The sequence below is a fragment of the Esox lucius genome, chromosome 17 (assembly GCF_011004845.1).
Source record: "Esox lucius isolate fEsoLuc1 chromosome 17, fEsoLuc1.pri, whole genome shotgun sequence".
Taxonomy (NCBI): domain Eukaryota; kingdom Metazoa; phylum Chordata; class Actinopteri; order Esociformes; family Esocidae; genus Esox; species Esox lucius.
The window spans coordinates 2,153,547-2,173,941 of NC_047585.1; the positions used below are offsets into that span (position 1 = coordinate 2,153,547).

At 43.0% G+C, this 20,395-nt stretch overlaps 1 protein-coding gene and 1 long non-coding RNA gene across 3 annotated transcripts in view; one reads left to right on the plus strand and one right to left on the minus strand.

The window, feature by feature from the left end:
* psmf1 (proteasome inhibitor subunit 1) overlaps positions 1-16,963 on the plus strand; it is a 48,469-nt gene extending 31,506 nt beyond the window's left edge. Inside the window, 3 exon segments of one of the 2 annotated variants that reach the window (NM_001303739.1) lie at positions 5,143-5,196; positions 15,998-16,159; positions 16,611-16,960. In NM_001303739.1, the coding sequence (NP_001290668.1) occupies positions 5,143-5,196; positions 15,998-16,159; positions 16,611-16,662 (268 nt within the window). In that variant the 3' untranslated portion in view covers positions 16,663-16,960. 2 annotated transcript variants of the gene reach the window in all.
* LOC117592939 lies at positions 9,816-11,459 on the minus strand. The gene is made up of 3 exons (XR_004574674.1): positions 11,399-11,459; positions 10,324-10,385; positions 9,816-9,905 (listed from the first exon to the last, which is right to left on the minus strand). It is a non-coding gene; the product is annotated as an uncharacterized LOC117592939 (long non-coding RNA).
* Positions 16,964-20,395: the final 3,432 nt, after the last annotated feature.

Consider the following 20,395-nt stretch of genomic DNA (forward strand, 5'->3'; position numbering starts at 1 on the left):
TTCCCTCTCCCCAGACACTTCCTCCAGCTCTTCCGGGGGGACACCGAGGCGTTCCCAGGCCAGCCGGGAGACATAGTCCCTCCAGCGTGTCCTAGGTCTTCCCCGGGGTCTCCTCCCGGTGGGACGGGACCGGAACACCTTCCCAGGAAGGCGTTCCGGAGGCATCCGAAAAAGATGCCCAAGCCACCTCAGCTGACCCCTCTCGATGTGGAGGAGCAGCGGCTCTACTCTGAGCTCCTCCTGGGTGACCGAGCTTCTCACCCTATCTCTAAGGGATCGCCCGGCCACCCTGCGGAGAAAGCTCATTTCGGCCGCCTGTATCCGGGATCTTGTCCTTTCGGTCATGACCCAAAGCTCATGACCATAGGTGAGAGTAGGAACGTAGATTGACTGGTAAATCGAGAGCTTCGCCTTGCGGCTCAGCTCTTTCTTCACCACGACAGACCGATACATTGACTGCATTACTGCAGAAGCTGCACCGATCCGTCTGTCAATCTCCCGTTCCATCCTTCCCTCACTCGTGAACAAGACCCCTAGATACTTAAACTCCTCCACTTGAGGCAGGCACTCTCCACCAACCTGAAGTGGGCAAGCCACCCTTTTCCGACTGAGGACCATGGCCTCGGATTTGGAGGTACTGATTTTCATCCCCACCGCTTCACACTCGGCTGCAAACCGTCCCAGTGCATGCTGAAGGTCCTGGTTAGAAGGGGCCAACACGACAACATCATCTGCAAAGAGCAGAGACGAAATTGTGTGGTCCCCAAACCTGACACCCTCCGGCCCCTGGCTGCGCCTAGAAATTCTGTCCATAAAAATTACGAACAGAACCGGTGACAAAGGGCAGCCCTGCCGGAGTCCAACATGCACTGGGAACAAGTCTGACTTACTGCCGGCAATGCGGACCAAGCTCCTGCTTCGGTTGTACAGGGACCTGACAGCCCTTAGCAAAGGACCCAGGACCCCATATTCCCCAAGCACCCTCCACAAGATGCCGCGAGGGACACAGTCGAATGCCTTCTCCAAATCCACAAAACACATGTGGATTGGTTGGGCAAACTCCCATGAACCCTCCAACACCCTGTAGAGGGTATAGAGCTGGTCCAGTGTTCCACGGCCCGGACGAAAACCACACTGTTCCTCCTGAATCCGAGGTTCTACTATCGGCCGTATTCTCCTCTCCAGAACCCTGGCATAGACTTTCCCGGGGAGGCTGAGAAGTGTGATCCCCCTATAGTTGGAACACACCCTCCGGTCCCCCTTCTTAAAAAGAGGGACCACCACCCCGGTCTGCCATCCCAGAGGCACTGTCCCCGACCGCCACGCGATGTTGCACAGGCGTGTCAACCAAGACAGCCCCACAACATCCAGAGACTTGAGGTACTCAGGGCGGATCTCATCCACCCCCGGTGCCTTGCCACCGAGGAGTTTCTTGACCACCTCGGTGACTTCAGCCCGGGTGATGGACGAGTCCACCTCTGATACCTCATCCTCTGCTTCCTCAATGGAAGAAGTGACAGCAGGATTGAGGAGATCCTCGAAGTAATCCTTCCACCGCCCGACGACATCGAGGTCAACAGCTGCCCACCTCTACTGTAAACAGCGTTGGTAGGGCACTGTTTCCCTCTCCTGAGGCGCCGGATGGTTTGCCAGAATCTCTTCGAGGCCAGCCGATAGTCCTTCTCCATGGCCTCACCGAACTCCTCCCAGGCCCGAGTTTTTGCCTCCACAACCACCCTGGCTGCAGCCCGCTTGGCCTGTCGGTACCCGTCGGCTGCGTCAGGAGTCCCACAAGCCATCCCTTACTTCCGGTGTCCACCACCGGGTTCGGGGATTGCCGCCTCGACAGGCACCGGAGACCTTACGGCCACAGCTCCGAGCGGAGGTGGGAGTTGAAGATCTCTCTGACAGGAGACTCGGCAAGACGTTCCCAGCAGACCCTTACAGTACGCTTGGGCCTGCCGAGTCTGTCCAGCTTCTTCCCCCGCCATCGGATCCAACTCACCACCAGGTGGTGATCAGTTGACAGCTCCGCCCCTCTCTTCACCCGAGTGTCCAAGACATACGACCGCAGGTCAGATGAGACGACAACATAGTCGATCATCGACCTGCGGCCTATGGTGTCCTGGTGCCACGTGCACTGATGGACACCCTTATGCTTGAACATGGTGTTTGTTATGGACAAACTGTGACTAGCACAGAAGTCCAATAACTGAACACCACTCGGGTTCAGATCAGGGGGGCCGTTCCTCCCAATCACGCCCCTCCAGGTGTCACTGTCGTTGCCCACGTGGGCGTTGAAGTCCCCCAGTAGAACAATAGAGTCCCCAGTCGGAGCACTTTCCAGCACCCCTCCCAGAGACTCCAAGAAGGTCGGGTACTCTGCACTGCCGTTCGGCCCGTAGGCACAAACAACAGTGAGAGACCTATCCCCGACTCGTAGGCGCAGGGAAACGACCCTCTCGTTCACCGGGGTAAACTCCAACACATGGCGGCAGAGCTGGGGAGCTATAAGCAAACCCACACCAGCCCGCCGCCTCTCACCATGGGCAACTCCAGAGTGGTGAAGAGTCCATCCTCTCTCAAGGAGTGTGGTTCCAGAGCCCAAGCCGTGCGTAGAGGTGATCCCGACTACCTCTAATCGGAACCTCTCAACCTCACGCACTAACTCAGGCTCCTTCCCCGCCAGCGAGGTGACATTCCACGTCCCTAGAGCTAGTTTCCGTGTCCAGAGATCGGGTTGTCTAGGCCCCCGCCTTCGACTGCCGCCCGATCCTCTTCGCACCGGCCCCTTATGGTCCCTCCTGTGGGTGGTGAGCCCACGGGAGGGCGGCCCCACGTCGCCCGTTCGGGCCCCATGGGGGAAGGCCCGGCCACCAGGCGCTCGCATACGAGCCCCAACCCCGGGCCTGGCTCCAGGGTGGGGCCCCGGCTGCGCCATACCGGGCGACGTCACGGTACACATAATTTTAATCATCATTAAGGGGTTTTTGAACCGCTCTTAGTCTGACCCGTCGCCTAAGACCTGTTTGCCTTGGGAGACCCTACCAGGGGCATATAGCCCCAGACAACATAGCTCCTAGGGTCACTCGGGTACTCAAACCCCTCCATCCGTTTAGTTAATATTTAAATTTCTGCATAATTAAGGGCGTGGTCCACTCTGTTAACTGACAGGTGGATTGCTGCTGCTGTTGGTCTCTCACTCGCTCTCACTAGTTGTTTGTCTGCTGTTAGCTAGCCATCACGTTTCTTCCTCAGCTAATTCCAGCTGCTGAACTGGACATATTGGCCATGTTCTTGCTTTTTTTTCTGGATTATTTCATACAATTTAATACACGCATTATACTTTCGCCCACGCCTTTGTATTCCGTCGTTGTCGAGTATCAAGAGAACAACCAGGGCTGTTTTTCTGTTGTTTTCCTCTGTGAACATGCACTCATGGATGTCTGACAATTTTGTTGCTTTTGTGTGGAGATTCCAGATTTAAAAATGTTTAAAATGTCTATAGATATAGAGGCTACACTCGTTCTGCTGTACCGTTGCTCTCACTGAACAGACTAACGTTAGATATGCTTATGTACCGTCAGATGCAAATTCCTGGAGGTGTCAGTGCTTTCCGTCCATGCAATGAACTAATGCACACCTGAATGAGCACGGATTTCTAGCGCATTTACTTGAACTTCTTAGGTAATAAATATGGTTTGACCAATTTAAAGGGGCAGCCAAAATAACATTTTAAAATGGACTGAATAAAGCTCTCTATGAACTTGATGTGCAATGCCGCGCTGGCTGATATGACATGTTTGTGCATGAAACACAGCAATACTGTAAGTTAATACACTTTAACTAGCAGAATAATACAGCATCACGATACACAAGCTGTTTCTCAATGTCAAGGATCCTTCCTTGGTAGGACTAGTCCTTCCAAGGAAGGATCCTTCAGAGGCTAGGCCAGGCTCCTCCTTAGCATTCGAAGAACACGTACAATGGAACAGGCTACCAAGTGCACGTCATTGCGTCATTACGTCAGTGAAAAGGCCCGCCTTCGTCTGGTAGTGATTTATAAAAGAAATGCCGGTGACGGCAACCAAGCTAACAACTGTTCGCTAATATGACAGGTCCGGTTCGGTTCAGCTAGCTAGCTAGCCTACCGTTAGCTCGTGAGGTATCTAGCTAATTATCAATAGCAATTTGTACTGGCATTTGAATGTTAAACTTTATTTTTATGTACTACCGTTTTAACAAAGGTACGGTAATGTTAAACACTAAACTTAAGATACTTACATTTAAAAGCATATTGCCCCATCACATTATTTTTTTTTACGAGCTGGCAAAGCCGTGCACATAGGATTGTGGGTAATATAGGAGCGCGAAGGATACACAGATGCATCCTTTGCTGTCTAAGGGAAATTCTCCGAACGAAGGACTCAGTCCTCGGTGGGATTCGGAGGATCCTCGACATTGGAACTGTCCTTCGACAGACGTCGATGACGTAGCATCCTCCAAATTCTGGCTTCGAGGGATCCTTCCTGACATTGAGAAACAGCTACAGTCTCACTTTTAGCTATGTCTTAATAGTATTACGAAGGGCAAAAACATGAACTTTAACTTTTGGCTTTACTTCAAGTCTGCTGTTGTTAGTCACTTAGTGGGAGGCCAGTAGCATATAGCATTAGCTTAGCCTGGTTTCAGGCAGGTTTCTGCATCCAGGCTCCTCGCTGAGCTCATCCCGCCTCTTTGCCCATTTCTGTTTATCCGGGAGTGACGTGCGTTGACGCGCTCCCAAAATGGCAACGGTTGGCTCCGCCCACTTTAGGCTTCAAAACTGCTCTTCACAAACCTACGGGTGACGTCATGGTGCTGCTTTGGAAGAATCGTATCTTGACCAACTAGATCAACTGACCCAAGTCCCCTGGGAGTTGCTATATTGAAGCATGGCCTTGAACATAAACTGAAAATCAAGAAATTGGGGAGAAAATCTGTTTTACAGCATTCGTGTACTTTAAATCACAAAATATTGTAGAATTTTATTTATCAGCATCCGACTTTGAATTTACATTAATGTTGTATGTATTTGTCAAATGACAGTATGTGCATTCTTTAATTTGCCCACAGCCTGTCTAAGTGTTTATTGTTTTTTAGGCCAGACCCTATGGCTCCATTTGCAGCAGGAGGAGCAGATCTGGATCCCTTTGGGTGAGTTTCCTTCTTACACTGATCATGGTTAGAACAAAAGAGAATGAGGCAGGCCTTGGACCATTCAACATTCATGTCTGTTTGTGGAACGTTTATGTCAACATATTTGTTGTACTACTTGTGCAGGGTTCAACAATAACCATGATCCGATGGCCCTGGGCCAGTAAAAAGTAAAGTCAGAACTAATAAAACTAGCAAGTCACTGTCCCGACAGGCCATTGCAAAAAAATATATAATTGCATTATAAACTCAACAACCTCCAGTTGTTTTGTAATCTGGCACATGCACAAATAACGACCTTGCAGCTCTGCATGTGCTGTTTGCCAGTCAAGAGCTGAGCAGTGATGTGTCACATGGCTGTCTGGTATTGTTTATCAAAAAAACAGTGAAGGATAACTACGAGCTCAAACGAAAGCAAAAATGTTTACCTCAGTGCAAAAAATTATTTACCTTTTTCGACTTTGATTGAACTCCGATGCACTGTGTTGTCTGTCATAAGGTCCCGACTAGAGCAGACAAATGTGCTTCTTTTTACAGTCCCCGACCAGCCATGCCAATAGCAAACATCACTTGGTCTGCATTACAGTCAAGTGGATGGCTGACAATCTGTCTTCAGGGCCCCTGGCCGTACTGGTCAGGAATTTAAATGTAGATGCACATTGGGAGATTGCATGACTAATAACAACAGCATTCCTAGAGACTAAGACGGACCAGCTGTTAGCCTTTTCCCCCCGGGGATGAAAGTGTTAGTGTTTTCTTTAAAAGTCAAATGTTTTGTTGACTGTCATCTTTATTTTCATTTTTATAATTACAAATGTGATTAAAGAAATATAAAAATGTTTTTGTTTTATATGTCCAGAATGCATTTCATAAAGGACTAAACATGTTAAGTAACAAAAGTATTTGGTTATACACCGATCAGCCATAACGTTATGACCACCTGCCTAATATTGTGTACGTCCACATTTTGCCGCCAAAACCGCCCTGACCCATCGAGGCATGGACTAGACCTCTGAAGGTGTGCTGTGGCATCTGGCACAAAAACGTTAGCAGCAGATCGTTTAAGTCCTGTAAGTAGGGTCTCCAAGGATCGGACTTGTTTGTACAGCACATCCCACAGATGCTCGATTGGATTGAGATCTGGGGAATTTGGAGGCCAAGTCAACACCTTGAACTCATTGTGTTCCTCAAACTATTCCTGAACCATTTTTGCATTGTGACAAGTTGCATGATTCTGCTGAAAGAAGCCAATGCCATCAGGAAATACTATTGCCATGAAATGGTGCAAATAGTCTGCAGCAATGCTTAGGTAGGTGGTACGTGTCGAAGTAACATCCACATGAATGGCAGGACCCAATGTATCCCAGCAGAACATCGCCTAAATCATCACACTGCCTCCGCCTGCTTGCCTCCTTCCCATAGTGCATCCTGGTGCCATGTGTTCCCCAGGTAAGCGACGCACACGCACCCGGCCATCCACGTGATGTAAAAATAAATGTGATTCTTCAGACCAGGCCAGATTCTTCCATTGTCAGCATGGGCTCCCTGACTGGTCTGCGGCTATGCAGCCCCATATGCAACAAACTGCGATGCACTGTGTGTTCTGACACCTTTCTATCAGTACCAGCATTACATTTTTCAGCAGTTTGAGCTACAGTAGCTCGTCTTTTGGATCGGACCACACGGGCCAGCCTTCGCTCCCTACGTGCATCAATGAGCCTTGGCCGCCCATGAGGTTCACCGCTTTTCCTTTCTTGGACCACTTTTCATAGGTACTGACCTCTGCAGAATGGGAACACCCCACAAGAGTTGCAGTTTTGGAGATGCTCTGACAAGTTGTCTAGCCACCACAACTTGGTTCCTGTCAAAGTCACTGAGATCTTTACGTTTGCCCATTCTTCCTGCTTCTAACACATCAACTTTGAGGACAGAGTGTTCACTTGCTGCCTAATATATCCCACCTACTGAAGGGTGCCATGATAACGAGATTATCAGTGTTATTCACTTCACCTGTCAGTGGTCATAATTTAATAGCTGATTGGTGTAACGTGGATAAATTACAGCTTTTGGAAAGAGGGACAGTAAAAATCTTTTGGGCCCAGTAAGTTTCAAAATTGGACAGTTGAAGACTGGAAGAATGTTGCCTGGTCTGATGAGTCTCGATTTCTGTTGAGACATTCAGATGGTAGAGTCAGAATTTGGCGTAAACAGAATGAGAACATGGATCCATCATGCCTTGTTACCACTGTGCAGGCTGGTGGTGGTGGTGTAATGGTGTGGGGGATGTTTTCTTGGCACACTTTAGGCCCCTTAGTGCCAATTGGGCATCGTTTAAATGCCACGGCCTACCTGAGCATTGTTTCTGACCATGTCCATCCCTTTATGACCACAATGTACCCATCTTCTGATGGCTACTTCCAGCAGGATAATGCACCATGTCACAAAGTTTCAAACCCACTGGCCCCATGCCAAAAAAAAATTATGTTGACCCCTGTTGTATAGTATTACTTTCTTCATACAAAAAGCTTTGGAAATTGACATTTTGAGATCAAGACAAATTAGGTCGAATTACAAACTGTTGTTTTCTTTTGATTTTTTGTTAAGATGCACTTTGAGGAATTGTATGCTCTGTTTATAGGGTGTTATTGAAGGAGGAAAAGACAGAGGTGACAATCTGCTGAAAGATAATTTTTTTAGATATGGATACGTTTCATATAGTGGTTGAAATAATGATTGTGTACCTGGTTGTCAAGGGAGAGAATAATTATATTATTTATTGCAGCATTTGATAGTCGATGGCTCATAATGTTTGTGGCTCGATACTCCTTTTTACAAACTCAAGCTCAATTAATCTCATCTTGAAGAAACTTCTGGTTGTCCTCACCTTTATAGACATAGAGGACATAATTACTGTAAACCCATTGGTTACTTACTGTCGCCCTTTGAATGAACGTGACTTCCTGTGTACCAATACACAGATGGTCTTTTACTATACAAACATAACAAGCATACACTTCGACATAATCTTCACTTAAGCACTACTGATACAACATGAAGATAACCAAATCTGAAACTGGTACTGAAAGATTATACTTCATTTATTCATAAAAAATGAATGGAAATACACTACTGTTCAAAGGGTCACTTAGAAATGTCCTTGTTTTCCATGAAAACATACTCACCTAAAGGATTATTAGGAACACCTGTTCAATTTCTCATTAATCCAATTATCTAATCAACCAATCACATGGCAGTTGCTTCAATGCATTTAGGGGTGTGGTCCTGGTCAAGACAATCTCTTGAACTCCAAACTGAATGTCAGAATGGGAATGAAAGGTGATTTAAGCAATTTTGAGCGTGGCATGGTTGTTGGTACCAGGCGGGCCGGTCTGAGTATTTCACAATCTGCTTAGTTACTGGGATTTTCACGCACAACCATTTCTAGGGTTTACAAAGAATGGTGTGAAAAGGGAAAAACATCCAGTATGCGGCAGTCCTGTGGGCGAAAATGCCTTGTTGATGCTAGAGGTCGGAGGAGAATTGGCAGACTGATTCAAGCTGATAGAAGAGCAACTTTGACTGAAATAACCACTTGTTACAACTGAGGTATGCAGCAAAGCATTTGTGAAGCCACAACACGCACAACCTTGATGCGGATGGGCTACAACAGCAGAAGACCCCATCGGGTACCACTCATCTCCACTACAAATAGGAATAAGAGGATACAATTTGCACTAGCTCACCAAAATTGGACAGTTGTAGACTGGAAGAATGTTGCCTGGTCTGATGAGTCTCAATTTCTGTTGAGACATTCAGATGGTAGAGTCAGAATTTGGCGTAAACAGAATGAGAACATGGATCCATCATGCCTTGTTACCACTGTGCAGGCTGGTGGTGGTGGTGTAATGGTGTGGGGGATGTTTTCTTGGCACACTTAAGGCCCCTTAGTGCCAATTGGGCATCGTTTAAATGCCACGGCCTACCTGAGCATTGTTTCTGACCATTTCCATCCCTTTATGACCACCATGTACCCATCTTCTGATGGCTACTTCCAGCAGGATAATGCACCATGTCACAAAGCTTGAATCATTTCAAATTGGTTTCTTGAACATGACAATGAGTTCACTGTACTGAAATGGCCCCCACAGTCACCAGATCTCAACCCAATAGAGCATCTTTGGGATGTGGTGGAACGGGAGCTTCGTGCCCTGGATGTGCATCCCACAAATCTCCATCAACTGCAAGATGCTATCTTATCAATATGGGCCAACATTTCTAAAGAATGCTTTCAGCACATTGTTGAAATCAATGCCACGTAGAATTAAGGCAGTTCTGAAGGCGAAAGGGGGTCAAACACAGTATTAGTATGGTGTTCCTACACTCAAAAAAAAAATCATCGGATGCACATGATTTAATCATGCCACCTATATTCCATCTAAACAAACCAAGTTAAGTCAAATTGTAGCAAATGGCTACTGACTAACTGGGAACAATTTACCACATAATATAACAAGATTTTCCGATACCAATATCAGAACAGTGACTAAAATCCTGGTATCGGCAAGTATGTATGAATGTGCATGGACAATTTACATATATGCATTGATATCGTTGGCCTCTCCCATAATGATGATGTACTTTTATAATGTTTAAGTAATACCTCGTACTCTCTCTGGCGGCACAATGTTTGCACTGCCACATACACGTCACTGAAAGAAAAAGAACAAAAGGTTAGCAAATTATTTTTTTACGTGCTATATTACTCCAAATACAAAATAGCCAACTACAGTTCAGCACTTGACTGTAACACATCTTCCAAGCTATTAACAGGAGTAGTATTTTTTTTCCATTGAAATGCCAAAGGACTTAATTTTTAACTGATGATGATTAGTTTGTATTAACAGCAAAACGCGAAAGTCGAACAGACAAAACTGGAGGAAATCGGCTAACAAGGAGGCTATATATAAGACCAAATATCTTATAAAGACTCACGCCCAATAGAATGGAAGAGATTTCAGTTTGCAAAAATAATTAAAACAGCTAAATCACTAATCCTCCAACGTTGATGTGTGTATATATGGCACCAGATAAACAATTTGATTAAAATATATAAATATTTTAACTTACCATGTATTTTATGAGGCACACGTCTCAGAGCATGGGGACAGAACTTGTTCTAAATGACTTGCCTGTAGAAACAACATAATTGAAAAATAAATACATTTCGGATAGATTTTTGGTGACAAAATGTTAAAAACATAAGCAATATTTATGTTGCAAATAGGCATTTCAGTATCTGTTGTTACACATAAGACGTTACACATAACAGATGCTACTCAACTAAATGCAGAGCATATATATATATCAACCCAAATAGAGATAATGAAATTAATCATTTTATGAATAGCCAAATTAATTGCACGACTGACCAGTGAAAATGTAATACTTCGGTTAGAAATGAAATAAAATGAAAAGTCTTCGGTTAGAGGCAGAAAATCCACAGGTAATGAATTTTGAGGCTACAGATGTATCTTTAACTTGCTTCTTATTACCTTGCCAGAGATGCTGCGAAAGACCTGTTTACCCTCCAGTTTTAATCTTACAGTAACGTTATTTAGCCAGACCCCTTACCGAAAATCTCGAGGCTCACACACACTCTACTAGAGTAGCGCGGTTGTCGTCACACTCTGTTGTAAAAAAATTAAATAAAACGTTACAATAAAAACGAGTCCACGGATATATTAGCTAGCTACAGGCTTGCGCTATAGCTTGAGCTTTTCCTGGCATTAAAAGTTATGGTCACTTAAGCCTTAACCGCTCAAAGCCATGTTCAAAATACATTTCACTGTGGCTACGACTAGTTGCTGGCACTCTCCCTCTTCCCCTCCCACCCCGCAGAGCAACTTACAAACTTGGTTGTACGTTTTATTTATTTATCACCATTTCTTTTTACATGCAGCAAAAAAAGCTATTACAAGAAATAATGTACCCAGAGTGTAAATTATTGAAACCTAGCAAGGCGCAGTTGAGCTAACGTCGACGTTAGCTAACTGAGAAATGACAAAAACACAAATTATATTGTAACGTTAGCTAAGCGAAGAGAAAGAAATTGCACTGAGAAACTTTTCACAAGGGCCAATGACTATTATCACTCACCAAGTTAAATTAAATAAATTCATGTTTAAATATATGTATTACTTACACTTGAATGGAGGATGGGAAACTATGCAGCTGTAGTCATCCTTGTCCGCTAATGTCCTGACTCCTTAACGTCAGCGTCATGTCCCCGCTTCCCATTCATTTCTATGGGAGCAGCCGTGCAATGCATTCTGGTAGCATCACGAGAAGCGGGGTGTCCAGTCGCCCGCTCATTCTTATGTAGTTGAATCAGATGAATCCAGCAAATATTGTGCAAATGAGTTGGGGTCGGGTCGCCGCCTCTCAAAATCTGACAAATCTTTCAAACTGACCTTTGTCGATCTCAAATGAAGACAGATTCAGCAACTGTATGGCCTATTTCTCGCTTAAAATGATTTCAGGAACACGTTTCAGTGAACTATTTTTGTAAAATACAAGATTGTATACTCCAAACGAGCCACCATTATGCTTTTGAAATTCGGGAGAGTAGCCAGAGCCACGTGACGCGTTCGTCCAATCAGCTGCCGGTCAAGGGCGTAGGACACCGGTGTCAAACCGGTTCCACAAAGGGCCGAGTGTCTGCAGGTTTTTGGTTTTTCCTATAAATTGGTTCCTAGTTCATACCTACACAACCAGGTGAGGGTAGAAACTAACCAATCAGTGACCTAATTAACCAATCAAGTACAAGGAGAGAGCAAAAACCTGCAGACACTCGGCCCTCCGTGGAACCGGTTTGACACCTCTGGCGTAGGACATGCGGTGGTTGTTTTGATTAATCCAGTTCTTATTGCATTGATCTGTATGATAATAATCCATCTGCATTTTCTTTAAATCACGTTTTACAGACGAATGAATCATTTAATGAAGGTAAACACCATTGATTCATGTAATTTAAGCAAGATATTTGTTCTGTCCTCGCTGAACGTACTCACAGTGAGGCTGTGTTCAACTATACAGTCAGCTAAACTCTTAATTAAACTACTTCTCCAAGGAACAGGCAGGTGTTGTCTTTGGCAGATTTAATGTAGATCAATCAAGTGTGAAACTGCAATACAAAATATACATTGCATACATTTAATCAAAACAAGCTTAATGCACTGCAGATATGAAAATATAAATCAACTGACTAAATCAGAGGTAAGTATGACTCAAGGTAAGGTATTCTGTAACAAAAACATTTACCAAATCAAAGGTAAGTATGACCAGGTAAGTATTATGTACCAAAACAGTAACATGTTTTGAATTACAAAATATTAGCAGCCCACTAATTGATTACTCACTTTAACAAATGAGGATAAATCTAGCAGTTGCTAGCAATCTTTAACTTGGTTGAGATAACTGTAAATAATTCAAATTAACAAACTACATGCACAAAAATGTTCATGCAATGGTAATAAATGTTACTACTCACAGATGATGCCGTTTAAGAGCTTTAAAACTTAGGATGGTAGAGGATTGTAAGCAGCGTTTCACATGTCCTCAAGGTGAGCTACTAATGAACAAAGACTACCTTGGTTTGCTACTTCCTGTGCAACTCATAAAAAAAACCTGGAAACAAATTACATTAAACTAGTTCCAGTTCCAACACAATATTAATTTGCTAATCAAACACATGCCCAAGTTGATTTTTTGAGTGTAATAATCCTTTAGGTGAGTGTACATGAAAGTTAGTTTGAATAGGAAATACAGCAAACTTAATAGGAATTATAGTCATTGAGAAGGTTTGAAATAATGATTTTTAATTGAAATAATAGTGTCCTTCAAACTTGTCAATTTGTTCAGGTAATCTGAAGAGATTTCACCCCACCCATTCTGTCACACTACCGTAGTCAGTGAGAGTAGAGAAGCCTCTTCTTGGCACTGAATGATATAATAACCACAAGAATAGATGGCAAGGCACACAAAGGGTAAGGTTTATACCAGTTTGGCATTTATTGCAGAGCTAAAAGACCAGGTTACAATGAAGAAAACCGAAGAATAAATGACTATACACTGTTTCAAAACAAATCGGATATTGTGTAATTACACTGTAATAAAATAGTAATAGCCAGAATAACAAAAATAACCAACAATACAGTAATACAGGCATATTCAATAAATCATATTTGTCATCAATGTAAAACCACAATATATATAACAATGGATCCACTAAAACATAACATTATAATGACACCACAGTAAAAGAGTTATTAACAAAGACTTTTACCTCCTGATGCATCGATTCAGTCAAACACCTTCTCTGTAACCCAAACATATTGACTGCCTTCTACTTGTCACCATAACCTTTAAACAGTATGCCCCTCCCCAGTTACTTAATAGTTACTTAATAACATTTGTAAACCGAATCAAAATACTTGGTCCACCTTAAACACTTTCCATTATCATTCCATGATGCATATCAGTGTTCTAGTCCCTGTTACCTAAAAGCCTGCTTGAGTCCACTGCACCTCATAACCACCTTCTTGGACTGCCTTTTCTACCTTATGGTAATGGACTTACCATATTACCACATATGGTCCAATTACCACATGCAACTCCTCCCTTATGCTTGCCTATTTATCTCCACCAAACCATCCCTTCAGTATCAATTCAGCGCAGCTAACATAGTAGTAGTCTGCTGGATAAGAGTCAGGTGATGTTTGACCAATATGTTTCATCATAATTTCTTCTACCTTTTTTTTCTTTGTGATTCCAGTTGTAATAAGCTTGTTCCAATTTGTTCCAATTAGCCACTTGTTAGCCTTTTAGCAGGCTAAATAGCAGGCACTCCTTCAGCATCTTTTCATTTGGTCTGCATTTGACAAAGTTTTCTTCTTTGTGATCCGAGCACCTCAAACTTTGTCTGTCCATAATACTTTTTTCCAATCTTCCTCTGTACAGTTTGTGTTCTTTTGCCCATCTTAATCTTTTCTTTTTATTGGCCAGTCTAAGATATTGATTTTTCTTTGCAAGTCTGCCTAAAAGGCCAGCAACCTGGAGTCCACTCTTCACTGTTGAGACTGTTGTTTCGTGGGAAATTATTTAATGAATCAGCCAGTTGAGGACCTGTGAGGCATCTGTTTCTGAAACTAGACAGTAATGTATTTGTCCTCTTGCACTATTGTGCATCGGGGCCTCTCACTTCTCTTTCTATTCTGGTTTGAGAGAGATTGTGCAGTTCTGGGAGAAGTACAGTGTTTTTTCTTGACAATTTATTTACATGGAATAGCCTTCATTTCTCAGTACAAGAATAGACCGAGTTTCTAAACTAGTTTTTTGCTTCTTTAATTAGAACAACAGTTTTCAGCTGTGCTGACATAAATGCGAAAGAGTTTTGTAATGATCAATTAATCTTTTTAAATGATAAACTTGGATTATCAAACACAATGTGCCATTGGAACAGAGGACTGATGGCTGCTGATAATGGGCCTCTGTACGTCTATATAGATATACAGTGTAGACATTTAAATGGAATTTCTGATCAATTTGATATTTTAATTTACAAGGCATTTGCTTTTCTTGCGAAAACAAGGACATTTCAAAGTGACACCAAACCTTTGAATGGTAGTGTACATTTTCATTAAGTGGAAAATGTAAGTATGCCACTATCTGCCGTAGCTGGAGTTGCCACATTTGGCTAAAATAACTTAGTCGCCAGTTATTTTAGTCTCTTAGGTGGATTGGGAAGATTTTTCACTTATTTGCAAGGCCCACTTCTCTTCTCAAGACTGCTTCATCTGTGTCATGTTTGAGGGCTCTGTTATTGTATAACCCTTCATTTCTTTTTTTGGTGCTTGGCATTGTGGTGAAAACTTCTCCACCTTTGTTTTGATAGTTTTGGTAATTTACCCAGGTGTTGTCTGGCAAACGTCAGTCATGTGTTGATATTCTGTATTGAGAGCAGAGGCCTCTTAATTGTTGACCTCCCATATTTGTGCAGTCTCTTTTTGATTGTTGACACTTTGGCATTGATTGTGGCAAGAGAGGCCTGAAGATCCCATGATGTTACCAAGGGGGTTCTTAGAGACTCCTATGATCATCGTTCGGTCAGCTCCTGGCCTAAATTTGGTGCCACAACATGTCCATGTAGATTTACATGAGTCTGTTCTCCATTTGTAAATGATTTGTGGAATGATGTACATCAATAATGTTTCTTCTTAGGTTTCTAATCGAATCATTCATTGTCTCGTCTCCCGCAATCACACCAGGTCCCAATCATTACATCAGTATGTGCTTCCTCCTCTGCTCCCCTATTATTGGTTATTGTTGTTTTGTCCTGTGTTAGTTAGCTGCTACACATTCCGCTGTTTGTGAGCGTTTTCCTTTCAGTTTTCATGTATTCCGTTTGTGTGTAAATAAATGCACATTCGAATGCACTCTGCCTGCGCCTGGTTCCCTCCACTCAACCCCTGCATCGTTACATATTGGCTACAGAGACGCACTTCACATCTGTTCAGTGACTCGATGGGGGGTGGGCTGAAGCTACTATGGGGGAGTTGCATCACAGAGAAATGTCACATAGACAATCTCCTCAGGGGTGGTGAGGCAATGACAGCCCCAATACTTCAAGTAGAAATGTTGGATCATTCTCTTTGACACTAACCCAGCGAATTGCACTACATAGCAATTATTTACCCTAATTCAATAGACAAATGATTGCTCTGTTTCTGTCGTTGTCTTGCAGTGGCCGTGGAGGAGGTGGAATGATCGTAGACCCTCTGAGAGCTGGTTTTCCTCGTTCAGGATTCGACCCCTCTAGTGGAATACCTGGTGTTCTGCCCCCAGGAGCTGTACCACCCGGAGCCCGTTTTGACCCTTTTGGGCCTGTCGGAAGACATAGACCAGGGTAGGAATTATGTTGAGAGAATGTCGTTTTTGGTATTAATAGCAATTACCATTAATTTGCCATTTGTAAGCAGTTGGATCAGCGTTTATATAATAGTAGACAGTTACTATATTTTAAATGATGAATTGATTATAAATATATTATCTATACAAATTATTATCTTGTGAAAATAATACCTGTAGTAAGCTATACAAAAGTATCAATGTTACCATCTAAAAGGGAAGCAATTTGGAGGCTGCAGGTAGCCTAGCAGTTATAGCATCTGACCAGGAAATGAACGATTGCTAAATCCAATCTCAGACAACATATAATCAGCATAAAAATGATTAAATAGCTGGTATATTTGGCTTTCACAGAAACTGCCTAGCAGGTTTGTGCCTCAATTGGGGCATTTATAGAGGGAGATTGTTATTTATGTGTATGATTGATGTATTATATTTTTGGTTTTCAGGCCAGACCCAGATCACATGCCGCCGCCAGGCTATGATGACATGTTCATGTAGAAGAGAAGGCACTTCCTAATTTGCTCTTATGCTACCTGGACCACATCCTGTCTGTGCAATGTAAAAGGAATACCCATTTAATAAAACGGACTGGCTTGATGGGTCAGTGTGAGGATAAGATACCATGCAACAATAGTTTTTGAGGTGTTCTAATTTAATTGTAGAACATTTAAGACAAAATTAATCAAATGTTCAGCTAGCATTTGTTTTGATGTTAAAATTCTACTTTTAAAGGCTGCGTGCATCCCAAAACGTAAAAGCCAATGTTTTTCACACTTTCAACATTAAACATTAATGATGATTGGTGTTTGATTATGCTTGCTTTCCTACTCAAAATTAATTAATTTGGCTAAAATCCTTTTATTAAAAGAAAGTTATTTGTAATTGTATTTCTTGCAAAATGTTTCATTCCAGTTTCTTATTAATATTTAGGTGGTTCCCTTTTCAAAAGAGAAAGCTAAAAGTAAAAACATTGTAGAATAAAGTCTCCTCTAGAAGCTGTCAAATATTTCATTCAAACCAATGAAGGCATGCCTACATGTGTATTAAAATATTAAATCATATCCTAGTACCAATAGAAACTACCCTTTATTTTTAGGTATATAATATAAAATATGTTGCTCCATCTATTGCCACTGATCTATTCAAGAACACCAAAATAATGCAAATGTATTGAACCCACAGTGTAACCTTTATCCCTTTCTTTTTCTAGAGCTTTCTAATTAATCTGTTTCTGCAATTTCAAGATTCAGTAACATGCACTGAAATTTGGGTATAGTCAGGTTAAAAATGACGTGTAACCTTGATAAAGATCCGAAAGACTAATTGTGAGTATCATGGCAAATCTCTATGCCGGATCATGGCAAATCTTTCATATACAGTGGATATAAAAAGTCTACACACCCTTGTTAAAATGCCAGGTTATTGTGATGTAAAAGAATGAGACAAAGATAAATCATGTCAGAACTTTTTCTACCTTTAATGTGACCTATAACATGAAAAAATCAATTGAAAAACAAACGGCAATCTTTGAGGGGGAAATAAAAAACTCACAATAACCTTGTTGCATAAGTGTGCACACCCTTAAACTAATACTTTGTTAAAGCACCTTTTGATTTTATTACAGCACTCAGTCTTTTTGGTTAGGAGTCTATTAGCATGGCACATCTTGACGTGGCAATATTTGCCCACTCTTCTTTGCAAGAGCGCTCCAAATCAGTCAGATTGCGAGGACATCTCCTGTGCACAGCCCTCTTCAGATCACCCCACAGATGTTCAATTGTATTCAGGTCTGTGCTCTGGCTGGGCCATTCCAAAACGTTAATCTTCTTCTGGTGAAGCCATGCTTTTGTGGATTTGGATGTGTGCTTTGGGTCGTTTTCGTGCTGAAAGGTGAACTTCCTCTTCATCTTCAGCTTTCTAATAGATGCCTGAAGGTTTTGTGCCATAATTGCCTGGTATTTGGAACTGTTCATAATTCCCTCCCTCCTGACTAAGGCCCTGGTTCCAGCTGAAGAAAAACAGCCCCAAAGCATGATGCTGCCACCACCATGTTTCACTGTGGGTATGGTGTTCTTTGGGTGATGTGCCGTGTTGTTTTTGCACCAAGCATACCTTTTGGAATTAAGGCCAAAAAGTTCAACCTTTGGCCATAACACATTTTCCCACATGCTTTTGTGAGATTTGATGTTTTGATTTTGAAAACTTCAACCAGGCTTGGATGTTTTTCTTTGTAAGAATACGGGAGATTGTTGTCACATGCAGCTCACAGCCAGTAATTGCCAGAAATTCCTGAAGTTCCTTTAATGTTGCTGTAGGCCTCTTGGAGGCCTCCCTGTTTTCTTCTTGTCTTTCCATACATTTTGGAGGAACGTCCAGTTTTTGGTAATGTCTCTGTGCCATTTTTTCTCCACTTGATGATGACTGTTCCATGGTATATCTAATGCTTTGGAAATGTTGTACCCTTCTCCTGACTGATATCTTTCAACAATTAGATCCCTCTGATGCTTTAGAAGCTCTCTGCAGACCATGGCTTTTGCTCTGAGATGCAACTAAGAAAATGTCAGAAAAATCCTAATAGAACAGCTGAACTTTATTTGTGTAAATGATGGCAGGTGTGTAATGACTTCTATTTAACATGAATTTGAATGTGATTGGTTAATTCTGAACACAGCCACATCCCCAGTTATAAGAGGGTGTGCACACTTATGCAACCAGATTATTGTAAGGTTTTTATTTTTCATTTTCCCCCTCAAAGATTTCAGTTTGTTTTTCAATTGAGTTGTTCACATTATAGGTCACATTAAAAGTGGAAATAGTTCTGACCTGATTTCTCCTTGTCTTTATTATTTACATCACAAAAATCTTTCATTTTAACAGGGGTGTGTAGACTTTTTATATCCACTATACTTACTATATCTGCACTAATGGATTATCCTCCATCCATCTTCTTCTGCTTATTCGAGGCCAGGTCGCAGGTGTAGCAGTCTAAGCAGAGATGCCCAGACTTCCCTCTCCCCAGACACTTCCTCTAGCTCTTCCGGGGGGACACCGAGGAGTTCCCAGGCCAGCCGGGAGACATAGTCCCTCCAGCGTGTCCTAGGTCTTCCCCGGGGTCTCCTCCCAGTGGGACGGGCCCGGAACGCCTTCCCGGGAAGGCGTTCCGGAGGCATCCGAAACAGATGCCCAAGCCACCTCAGCTGACCCCTCTCGATGTGGAGGAGCAGCGGCTCTACTCTGAGCTCCTCCCGGGTGACCAAGCTTTTCACATCTCTAAGGGATCGCCCAGCCACCCTGCGGAGAAAGCTCATTTCAGCCGCCTGTGTCCGGAATCTTGTCCTTTCGGTCATGACCCAAAGCCCATGACCATAGGTGAGAGTAGGAACGTAGATTGACCGGTAAATCGAGAGCTTCGCCTTTCGACTCTTTCTTCACCACGACAGACCGATACATCGACCGCATTACTGCAGAAGCTGCACCGATCCGTCTGTCAATCTCCCGTTCCATCCTTCCCTTACTCGTGAACAAGACCCCTAGATACTTAAACTCTTCCACTTGAGGCAGGCACTCTCCACCAACCTGAAGTGGGCAAGCCACCCTTTTCCGACTGAGGACCATGGCCTCGGATTTGGAGGTACTGATTTTCATCCCCACCGCTTCACACTCGGCTGCAAACCATCCCAGTGCATGCTGAAGGTCCTGGTTTGAAGGGGCCAACACGACAACATCATCCGCAAAGAGCAGAGACGAAATCGTGGGGTCCCCAAACCTGACACCCTCCGGCCCCTGGCTGCGCCTAGAAATTCTGTCCATAAAAATTACGAACAGAACCGGCGACAAAGGGCAGCCTTGCTGGAATGTTTATTCTGTGGCTGATTAACTATTTTCTGTTTTCAATTTGATGTGAGCTTGAAGTTGAACTGCTTGAAGCAATGTTTCTGCTACTTGGCAGAGGCAACCTTTTTTTGACTAAAATCTTCCTTTGACATGAAAGGAAAATAGCCCCATGAATAAAAGAACCATCAAACTGAACAGTAGGTATTGGGTTCTTTTACACTTTCATATTCTTATTTTTATCACCACTGGTAATGGTGAAATATCTCATTTAATTCAGAGTCTGCCAAATGTATTATAGGGGTATTATAACTCGGATTGGAATGGTTGCTATGGTGAGATTACATTAAAATAGATCCATGCAACAAATCTCTTAACAACTTAACAACAATATTATTTT